General features: G+C 29.0%; 1 protein-coding gene across 1 annotated transcript in view; it reads left to right on the top strand.

Moving 5' to 3' along the window:
- The window catches only part of agap3 (ArfGAP with GTPase domain, ankyrin repeat and PH domain 3), a 126,374-nt gene that overhangs the window by 88,378 nt on the left and 25,496 nt on the right, over positions 1–12,500 (top strand). Inside the window, 2 exon segments of the mRNA XM_073830603.1 lie at positions 11,399–11,553; positions 11,661–11,751. Of these exon segments, the coding sequence (XP_073686704.1) occupies positions 11,399–11,553; positions 11,661–11,751 (246 nt within the window).

Genomic DNA, 12,500 nt, shown 5'->3' with positions numbered 1-12,500 from the left:
AAAGATTACACTTAAATGTATTTAATTTGTTAAAATTAAATAATCATTATTGGTAATTTTTTATATTAATTATATAATCTAATTTATTATTATTATTATTATTAATTGTAACAGATATGATTATTTTTTTAATTTATTCTTATTTAAATACATATTTAAATATTGAATATTAATTATTGATGTAATTATTTGGTATTTATATATTTAAACATTACATTTAAATACATATTTAAATATTTCTCATCTAATCTCATTTACTATTATTATTTTAAACAATTGTCTAATAATTTTTATTGTTGTTATTTGACATTTATATATTTAATTATTATATATATTATTATTATTATATACAGGGTTTTTTGGCAATAGGCAAAATCCATCAGCTGCACATTTTATTAATCCACCTAGAGCCAGTGTACATTTTTTAAGTCTCAAAAAGACCCAAAATCAAGCATTAAATGACAAATACACATCTGTAGGTGGTATAAAGACAGATTCTGTCAGCATTTAGTCTTTAAAGAAGCATTTTCCTCTCAAATTGCTCTTCTAGATCACATCCAGGAACCAGGATCAAGTTTAATTGTGTTTTTACATGAGCTAAAATCGCCTCAAATGATCCAGCGCCACTATTGTGACTGTTTGATTAGTTTTAAATGTGTATGGATGGCATTACAAGCTCAAGGGATCACAAACGTGGTCATTTCCCATTGCGACGCTCTTAGCGCTCGTTCTGTCTCATTACGCAGACCGTTCCTCGAGAACACGAGGTCTAACCTCTGATTTCTTAAGCTTGGTCATCGGGTGGAATAACAGCGGCTGAATGTGTGTGTGTGCGGACGCAATTTCCTACGAACTTCCATCACGAGCGTCGTCGTCTTTGCTTCTGTACAGTCTGAAAGGTTCTATTAGTGCGCGCTTGTCCGTTCTAGTGAGTGCATGCAGAATACAGACATATTGCTTAAGTATGAGAATCACTCACATGGAGCAAGTTGTGTCTGCTGAAGGCAGAGGAGTGGGAGAGCCGGGAGGGGTGGAGGGGGGCCTCGTGGATCCTTGAATAAATTGCTATCAGTTTATCTCATTTACGGGGCAATCAAAAGCGGCGAATGCTGGCAGAAATCGAATTTTAGCTTGTTGTGAAGCATCATAAATCAAATGTGCTGTCGCTCCCCAAGAAGGTAAGGCAACTTTTTCCGTGCTTCGCTTTATGAGCGAACGTCTCTGTGAAGTGTCCGGAAGATTTTTACAGCACTGATTCACAAATAAGTCTCGGGCAGTTGATGGTTTTATGTGAACGTCCTCAGTTAAGATAACTAAATGAAGTCTGAGAGTGAGGAGTCTGATTCGTTTTAGTGAATCAGTTCATTTTGGTGCTGATTCGTTTGAATCAGTTTGTTTGATTCAAGCAGGCCTTGACTGTTTAAACTGTTTTGACTCTGAGTTTGAGTTTAATTTCTCTACGTTCAGAGTCAGTCCATTTGAACAGCTTCAGCGGAGCATCCCCTTCATTCCCGCTGGATGTACGACAGTATAATGAACATCTCAGATGTTTAAAAGACGATATAGGGTTCCCGGAGAGTCGACTGACAGGAGCTTTAATGCATTTCATTGCGACCACACGTTTATCCTCACCTAGGTCTGCCATTCTGGAGCTTGATTAATCTGGGCTTTCTGTGGTTTTCTCTAGGAAACATGTAGTTTGCATGGAGCTGCATTCTCATTGCACACTTGGTTTTCTTCTTATATAAATAAATAAATATAACATGAAATTAGATTGAACTGAAAGTGTTACAGTGTAGTGTTAAAAATGTGGATCTCAAATTATGTACATTTTAGATAATTACACTGCAAAAAGGCTTTTCTTACTTAGATTTTTTGTCTTGTTTCCAGCAAAAATATCTAAATTCTTAAATGGAGTAAAAATTAAAGTATTGTTTTCAGAAAAAAACAAGTCAAAATTAAGTGTGTTTTTGCTTGAAACTAGCAAAATAATCTTGTTTTCTGTTAGAAATAAGATTTTTTTGCTTACCCCATTGGCAGATTATTTTGCTTGTTCTAAGCAAAAACTCACTTAATTTTGACTTGTTTTTTTTCTGAAAACAAGAAAATAATTTGTATTGTATTAATTAATTATTATTGCTTAAATTTAAATAAGATTTATAGCTACAGTAGTATTTAAATTATTTAAAATATTTATTAAAAAATTGTATTATCATTATTATTATTCGTATTTGCTTATATTTTTAAAATTATTATTACATTTAATTATTTTAATAATTTAATCTAATAATTATTATTGTCATTATTTGGTATTTATATATTTAAAGTGATTACATTTTAAATACATTTTTAAATATTAATTATCTAATCTCAATAATAATAATAATAATAATTATTATTATTATTATTTGCTTATTTTTTTAAATTATTTTATTAATATAATTTTAATTATTATTGTATTATTATTATATATATCATATTAATAATAACAATAGTAACAGATTTTTATATATATATATATATATATATATATATATATTGTTACATTTTTAATAATAAATGTTGCATCCAATATAATAATTAATAATGCTATTATTTAGTATTTATATATTTAAACATTACATTTTAAAATATTTATTATCTAATCTCATTTACTATTTTTATTATTAATAGTAAAATATATTATTATTATTATTATTATTATTAATTTATTCTTATTTCTTTTATGTATATTTGAAATTATCATTATTATTATATCATTATTGTAATGTATTTAATGTATTTAAATATAAAATATTTTATCCAATGTAATAATTATTAACGTTATTATTTGGTATCTATATATTTAAATGTATTACATTTTAAGGACATTTTTTGAATTTTAATTATCCAATCAAATGTATTATTATTATGAATTCTTATTTGTTCTATATATATATTTAAAATTATTACATTTGCTTTATATATTTAAAATCATGAATACATTTTAATATATTTTAATATTAAATATTTAATGTAATCTAATAATTATTAATTTTATTACTTGGCATTTAAGCATTACATTCTAAATACATTTTTTAAATATTAATTATCTAATCTCATTTATTATTATTTTTTTATTATTATTATTATTATTATTATTTTTTTTTTTTACAATTATTTATACATTTTAATGCATTTAATATTTTATCTAATGTATTATTTATTGGTTTCTTGATTCACCTTTGCTGTAAATACAAAGATTAATACAGTCCTATCATTTTTTTATTTATTTTTTTTAGCTTTTTTTATACTGATATAATGACGTCCAGGTGGCATTACTTGTTTTGATCCTCCAGGCTGATAAATACACTTGCCCAGTTTCTAGACACCCAGTAGCAAACAAATCTTCATGTGTGTTTGGACCAATGACTGGTTCCTTGAAGGCCTGTGTCTCCGTTAGACCTTTTAAACAAGATAAATACCATTGCATGTATACATTTGTAAATTCACATGCATCAGATCATTGCTGGGGAGTGTTTATATCTGCATTTACCTTCAGTTCATTGTTTGAAGTGTTGTGTATGTGTGTGTGTGTGTGTGTGTGTGTGTGTGTGTGTGTGTGTGTGTGTGTGTGTGTGTGTGTGTGTATATAAGGGGTGTTATTGTTTACACTGTGTGTGCGTCTGATGGAGACGGTGAGTGCGTTCTCGCCTCCTCAGTGTTTGGCCCGTATCCCCCCAGGCCCGTGTCAGTAATGGGCGCGTGCTGATTGCTCTAATACAGGTTAGGAATATTGCCTTTAATGATGTGTAAAATGAGCAAACGCCGCCGCTGACATTTACAGATGGCACAGGCAGGTCTGGTTCCTCCCAGCTGCCCGTTAATTCTTAGACACCAGCTAGCATCTCTATAGGCCCAGGCCTGTTTAGTGTACTAGCGCACATGTGTTGGATTCAACATGGTCACCTATTGGAGTTTGTAAAGCACCACACACACAGACCTTGACTTAAACCCCTCGCGGCCTTGCGGCGGTGCTGATTTGATGGATCTGTGGTCGCGTGGCCGCGTGCTCTGACAGAATAGCAATCGGGTCACACTGGCAGATCCAGATGTGGTACTGGAGCAGGCGTCTGACCCAGAGGGCGTTTGGACTAGAAGCATCTGCTTCCATTAGATGGGATGTACTTGAGCAAATGTTGGGACTTTGTTTTCCTTTCCTTTCCTTCGTTCTTGCTCTGTGCTAATTGGCTTTGATTGTTTTGATCTCACCTTAACGACCAAAATTAATTTAGTGCTTTAAAAGTTCATTTTAGAATGATTTCTAAAAGATCATGTGACACTGAAGACTAGAGTAAGGCTGGAAATTCAGCTTTGCATCACAGGAATAAAATACATTTTAAAATATATTCAAATAGAAAATGGTTATTGTAAATAATAAAAATATTTCGCAATATTAGTATTTTTACTGTATTTTTAATCAAATAAATGAGATACGAAACTTCAAAAACATTAAAGGAAATTAAACGGTAGTGTACAAAGTCAAAAAGTTTACATCCCCCGTTCAGAATCTGCAAAATGTTAATTTAAGCAAAATCAGAGGGATCATACAAAATGCATGGTTTTGTTTATTTAGTACTGACCTGAATAAGATATTTCACATAAAAGATGTTTACAATAATAGTTGAATTTATAAAAAATTACCTGGTTTAAAAGTTTACATCCCCTTGATTCTTAATACTGTGTTGTTACCTGTGCTTTTTTGTTTAGTGATAGTTGTTCATGAGTCTTTTGTTTTTCCTGAACAGTTAAACTGCCTGCTGTTCTTGAGAAAAATCCTTTAGGTCCCACAAATTCTTTGGTTTTCCAGCATCTTTGTGTATTTGAACCCTTTCCAACAATGACTGTATGATTTTGAGATCCATCTTTTCACACTGAGGACAACTGAGGGACTCATATGCAACTATTACAGAAGGTTCAAACGCTCACCGATGCTTTAGAAGGAAACACAATGCATTAAGCACTGGGGGTGAAAACTTTTGAACAGAAAGGAGAAGTGTATATTTTTCTTATTTTGCCTAAATATCTTTTTTTTTTTCATTTAGCACTGCCCCTGAGAAGCTACAAAAGATAGCTACATGTTTCCCAGAAGATAAAATAATAAATTTAACCTTATCTTCAAATTCCAAAAGTTTTCACCCCCGGCTCTTAATGCATTGCGTTTCCTTCTGAAGCATAAGTGAACCTTCTGTAATAGTTGCATATGAGTCCCTCAGTTCTCAGTGTAAAAAGATGGATCTCAAACTCATACAGTCATTGTTGGAAAGGGTTCAAATACACTAAAATGCTGGAAAACCAAAGAATTTGTGGGACCTGAAGGATTTTTCTGAAGAACAGCAGGCAGTTTAACTGTTCAGGAAAAACAAGGGACTCATGAACAACTATCACTAAACAACTAAACACAGCCGTGGATCATTCAGGTAACAACACAGTATTAAGAATCAAGTGTATGTAAACTTTTGAGCAGGGTCATTATTATAAATTCAACTATACATATAGTGGACTATAGGTAAACATCTTTTATGTGAAGTATCTAATTCAGGTCAGTATTAAATAAACAATAACATGAATTTTGTATGATCCCTCTTATTTTGCTAAAATAATTAACATTTTGCAGATTGTTAACTTTTGACCTCAACTGTATGTGGCGCCATAATTTGTGTGTCTGAATGTAGTGTAAATCGAAACATGAATGAAAGATCGCAAGGGTCTGGAGGAGAGGAGAGGAGTAGAGAAAGACTGTGGTTTTCGATGTTGTTATCTTTCTTTTATTGTAGCATATTAATTAAGGTAAGTTGTTTCTGCCCTCTTTGCCTCCAGTCCCTCAGATTGGATTTTAACTGGATGTAGTCAGGCAGAACCTGCTCTGCTCCGTCTCATTACTGCTAATTTCTGAGCACCACTGGCTGATTGGGAGCTTGTGTTATTGCACATTTTATATTAACAAACCTCAGAGTCTGTGGGTAATTTTTTTATAGATCAAATGCTTTCTTTTTTTCTTTAATGCAGTGAATTTTTACTTTTATTTTCTCAGACTCACAACAGTCATGTGTTTGGGATGTCTTATTTTAGAATAAGAGAAAGCCATCAATATTATGATATAATGCATACGAAAGTGTGGGAACAACAAGCAAATATTAAACAAATTAAAACTCTCTTATGTTTGAGCTTTATCTTTGTTTATATTCTAGCTGTGATTATACTGAACATTTACTCAGCCAGCTGCAGTGCATCCCAGGACACTTTTAAAGAGTTTTAATCAGTTTTTCCTCCAAATTTAAAAATGTAAAAATTTAATATTTTAATAATAAACCATTTTAATTGTATTTTATTTTATTTTATTTTATTTTATTTTATTTTATTTTACAAACTAAATATCAATATTTTAATGCAGTTGTTGACATGTTTTTCTCTAATTTTAAATGTAAAAAAAATGTAACATTTAAACAAAAAACATTTTTTATTTAATTTTATTGATATTTGTTTACCAAACTAAATATCACAGTTTTGACACAGAGTTATCGACATGTTTTTCCTCCAAATTTAACATTAAGTCTTTAAATAAAAGGTACATATTTTATTTTATTTTATTTTATTTTATTACCAGACTAAATATCACAGTTTCTGCCTTTTTTCCTCCAATTTTATTTTTAAATTAAATATTTAAATAAAAGAAAAGAAAATATTTTATTTATTTGTTTACCAAATTAAATATCAAATTTTTAATGCCGTTGTTGACATGTTTTTCTTCCAAATTAAATTTTTTTGAAATTAAATATTTAAATAAAAGAAAAGATTTAATTTTATTTGTTTACTAAATTAAATATCACATTTTTGATGCAGGTGTTGACACATTTTTTCTCCAATTTTATTTTTAAATTAAACATTTAAATAAAAGAAAAAAAATATTTTATTTTAGTTATTTGTTTACCAAATTAAATATCACATTTTTGATACAGTTGTTGACATGTTTTTCCTCCAAATTTATTTTTATAATTAAATATTTAAATAGAAGAAACCAATTGTTTTATTTTATTTGTTTACCAAATTAAATATCACATTTTTATGCAGTTGTTGGCATGTTTTTCCTCCAAATAATTTTTTAATTAAATATTTAAATAAAAGAAAAATATTTTATTTTATTTGTTTACTTAATTAAATATCACATTTTTGATGCAGTTGTTGCATTAATTTCCTACAAATTTATTTTTTTTATAATTAAATATTTAAATAAAAGAAACAAGTTGTTTTATTTTATTTGTTTACCAAATTAAATATCACATTTTTGATGCAGTTGTCGACATGTTTTTCCTCCAAATTAAAAAAAAAAAGAAATTAAAATTAATAAAATAAAAGAAACAAATTTGATTTAGTTTTATTTAGTTTTAAATTTGTTTATTTAGTCTAAAATTGGGATTGTTGATCCTGACATGCAACAATTAATAATCAATTTTCTATTTTTTAACAGTCAAGTGATTTTCTTTTTATTACAGTCAAATGCTATTGACTTGGATGTGAATTATGAACCTTAAACTGCATATATTGAGCAGAGAGGTACAGGATGTGTTTCAAAATGTATTGAGCCAATCTAGTTAGCATATTGGTACATCAAAAGTGTGTTCAAATTCTAAATAGACAGCTCACTAGATTTAACAATAAACTTTTACAATCCTTTTTATTCAAAGAAATATTACTGAAATAGCAATTACTGTTATTTTGTGCGCTGCTTAACAACTAATGCACAAAATGAATGTCGCTTATCCTCTATTGTCTGTGGTTTCAAGCTGCTGACATCAGAAACAGAGTTTTTTAATAATTCCATATTGAAATTACCTGTTGTAATGGCTAATTTATCAGATGGCCAGCCAACAGAATAATTGTCTGTGTTCAGATGCAGAGGTGTATAATCATTGGACAGTGCAATGCAAGATAATTGTGTTGCTGTTCATAATAGCAGGAGAGAAACTGTATCAGCACAGCTGAAATGTCATCCAAATGCAATATATTCCCTTCTGTGATAATATGTGCACTCTAAAGCAGTTCTGGTGACTTTGTGCAACACATTTATTCATGTGTATTGTGCATCCCATCTTACATTTGTAGTTGATTTCCAGCAAAAAGAAGCATGAAATGTAAACAAAGCAAAGAGATCAACTGGGGCGACAGACCTTCACCCTTTAGTCCTTGATTTAGACACAAAGCTGCCGGCTCTGTATTGATCTCTGACCTGGAGTCAAGTCCCGTGAATAAATCGGATAATTGAGGAGGGTGTCAAACTAATTGGATTGTTGCCGTTCGCTTGAGGCCATGTGCTCCGCTGAAGTGAACGCGAGTCTTTGACAATCATATGCATGTGTTGGAGTCATCATATGGAGATTATTGATCGGAGATGAGCGGAGACGGAGATCTATATGCTTCACATTAAAGATAAACCACTGCCTTAAAACCACACTCAACATTTCATCTCAAATTAAAGTTGCGTGTGGAGTTTTTGGGTGGTGTGATGGCTGAAATGTGTCATCTGATAGAGACTATTTGTTATGGATAATCTTATTTTTCGGTTTTATACTCATTTAGTTCCAAATAAACATGATAAAATATCTGTCATTTGTAAAAGCCAAAAAGTAGCCATTAAATAGTAATATAAAAAGAATATGAGGATAAATTATATTATATTAAATACATTTTATATTCATATTCTTTTTTATTATATATTTTATATATTATTTCATAATTTCTTGATAATTCATGGTAAATTCTCTAAAAATTAGACTTTAATAATGGGACATTATATTATATTATATTATATTTATTATATTATATTATATTATATTATATTATATTATATTATATTATATTATATTATATTATATTATATTATATTTATTATATTATATTATATTATTATGTCCAACCCTGTTAAATACACACACACACACACGGATGTCATGAATTACCTATATATATATATATATATATATAGGTAATTCATGACAATTTCTGATCTATAGTATAGTATTGTAAAGTATAGTATGTTGTAGTATGGCCAACCCTGTTAAATATATATTGATAATTTGTGATAATTTCTCTAAAAAATAGGACTTTAATAATGTGTTATTTATCTATAGTGTAGTTTTGTATAGTACAGTATAGTGTAGTATTGACAACCCTGTTAAATATACATATATTGATAATTCATGATAATTTCTCTACAAATGGGACTTTAATAAGGTGCTAAAAATTAATAGTATAGCCAACCCTGTTAAATATATATTGATAATTCATGATCATTTCTCTAAAAAATGGATTATATAATATGCTAATGATCAATAGTATACTATAGTAGTATTGCCAACACTATTACATGAACATATATTGATAATTCATAATTTCTCTAAAAAATGGACTTTAATAAAGTGCTAATGATCAATATATATTGATAATTTATGACTATTTCTCTAAAAATAGGACTTTAATAATATGCTAATGATCTAAAGTGTAGTATAGTATAGTATAATTGCCAACACTGTTAAATGAACATATATGGATAATTCATAATTTCTCTAAAAAATGGGACTTTAATAACATGCTAATGATCATTAGTATAGTATAATATAGTAGTATTGCCAACCCTGTTAATTATATATTGAAAATTCATGACAATTTCTCTAAAAAGTAGGACTTTAATAATGTGCTAATGATCTTGTATAGTATAGTATAGTATAATATAGTATAGTCAGCCCTGTTAAATATATAGTGATAATTCGTGATACTTTCTCAAAAAATAGGACTTTAATAATGTGCTAATTATCTATAGTATAGTAGTAGTATTGCCAACCCTGGTAAATATACATATATTGATAATTTCTCTAAAAAATGGGATACATGGGGACTTTAATAACGTGCTAATGATTAAAAGTATAGTATAGTATAGTATAGTAGTATTGCCAACACTGTTCAATATGGATATATTGATAATTTATGCTAATTTCTCTAAAAATGAGACTTTAAATAATGTCATAATGTTCTATAGTATAGTATAGCCAACCCTGTTAAATATATATTGATAATTCATGACAATTTCTCTAAAAATAGGACTTTAAATGTGCTAATGATCTATAGTATAGTATAGTAGAGTATAGTAGAGTACAGTATAGTAGAGTATAGTCAACACATTTAAATATACATATATTGAAAATTCATGATAATTTCTCTAAAAGATGGGACTTTAATAAAGTGCTAATGGCTAATAGTGTAGTGTAGTATATTATAGTATAGTATAGTCGATTCTGTTAAATATATTGATAATTCATGAAAATGTCTCTAAAAACAGGACTTTAAATAATGTGCTAATCTATAGTATAGTATAGTAGTACTGCCAACCCTGTTAAATATATATATTGATAATTCATGCTAATTTGTCTAAAAATGGGACTTTAATAATGTTCTGATGATCTATAGCGTAGTATAGTATAGTATTATTGATAATTCTAAAAATGGGACTTTCATAATGTGCTAATGATTAATATATTATATTACATTACATTACATTATATTATTCTTTGGTAACCCTTTTTAAATATATGTATATATTTTTTTAAATTCTCACAATTTAGAGGATTTAGAAAAGATTTGCAAAAAACAACTGGGGTTGGCACATGACCTTGATAATTCATGCTAATTTCTCTGAAAGTGAGACCTCAGTAATGTGCAAATGATCATTTACAGTGGGCGTCAATAAATGGTGTTATGTTGTGCGTTTTAATGCTAATAAACAGTCTTTTTTCTGTAGAACAACTGCAGCGATTAAGTCAGTGAACTTATTTTCGCCTCACGCAGCTTTATTGGCCGCAATACTCACGTGTGTAATCATTGTTCGTACATATCAAAGTAATCATGCTTTTGAAATGAATATTGAGCAAATTGCAGAAATGATGGTCTGTTTTTCACCTCTCTGCCCTCATTTGAGCTCGGCAGAAACGTCGCAGCACCTCACGCGTGTTTTTGCGGTGTGGAAATGAGTGTGACCGGAATGATTAACCCACATTATATTCTATTTAGGCAGCTGCAATAATAATGAGTCTTCACTGGTAATGAGATAAGTACTCTAATGGATGTATTTACCTTTTTAATCACTTGGATTTTACGATGCTGATGAACAACAGCAACTGACACTAATCGCAGATACCCATAATGCACCTTGGATATTGGCCATTTAAATCTTTGTAGTTTCAGCCTTTAGTGAAGATTATCTTCAACTGTGAAATAATGGCATCATAAAAATGTTTCATTTTTTAATCTGTCAGTGTCAGACATACTTTTGAACAAATTGAACAATCTCTGGTTTGGTGTGTTTCAGAGCAAGAGGAGTCGTTTGAGTTCATCATTGTGTCCCTGACGGGTCAGATGTGGCATTTTGAGGCGTCCACATATGAGGAGAGAGAGCTGTGGGTTCAAGCCATTGAGAGCCAGATATTTGCCAGTCTACAGTCCTGTGAGAGCAGCAAGAACAAGGTAAGATGATACTGTGTTTATTTAGATACTGTGGAAATAGGCTAGTGTGTTGAATGTATCCTTCTGCTCTTTTCTAATTGTGATGTCTGAATTGTTATTCCTCATAGTCTCGATTAGGAAGCCAGAGCGATGCAGTGGCCATTCAGTCTATCAGGAACGTGAGGGGAAACAGCTTCTGTGCAGACTGTGACGCCCCCAGTGAGTAATGAGCATGAAGCTAATTTAATTTTATTAGATGTTTTACTATATGCTTGTCCTTTCCTTTGTTGTATGGTGTCATGAGGTGTAAAGTGATCAAATAATAATACAAAATATTTATTTAATAATTACTTTAACACTTTTTTTTAGTTTTTTGTTGAGTTTCACCAACATTAAAATTGATAAAAATGAAATAATTGTAATACAATAAAAAAATAAGTGAAATTTAATGTAATTAAAATTAATTGTAATAATTAAATGGAAAATAATTTTAAATTACATTAAATTACTCAAAAGATAATCTAAAAATAATTAAAGCATAAAATAAAAATAGTACATACTACAAGTAATTTAAGAATTTAATAAATTTTATTTTATTTATTTTTTAGATGAAACATAAATAGACAGCAACGTCAAATATTATATTTTATTTTATTATTTATTTTTGGGTAGTTTCATGCACATTAAATTATTTTTATATAAAAAAATGTGTTTATTTTTGTTTTTTATTTCACCTACATTAAAATAATAAAATATCAGAATAATTCATTACATAAAATAAAATAGTGTAAAATAATTTAAAGAATTTAATACAAATATTTCCCAAACAGTTTTTATAAAAAAAAAAAAAAATGAACAAGCTAAAAAAAAAATTTAAATAACATAAAAAAAGTGATAAAAGTGATAAAGTACTTTAAAATAAAAAATAATAGAGCAATGTAAAACAAAATGCAAAAAGTAATCATTTA

Source organism: Garra rufa, chromosome 24 (genome assembly GCF_049309525.1).
Source record: "Garra rufa chromosome 24, GarRuf1.0, whole genome shotgun sequence".
Lineage (NCBI taxonomy): Eukaryota > Metazoa > Chordata > Actinopteri > Cypriniformes > Cyprinidae > Garra > Garra rufa.
Note: the sequence above shows the minus strand (reverse complement) of the source record. Positions and strands in the feature narration are given on the sequence as shown.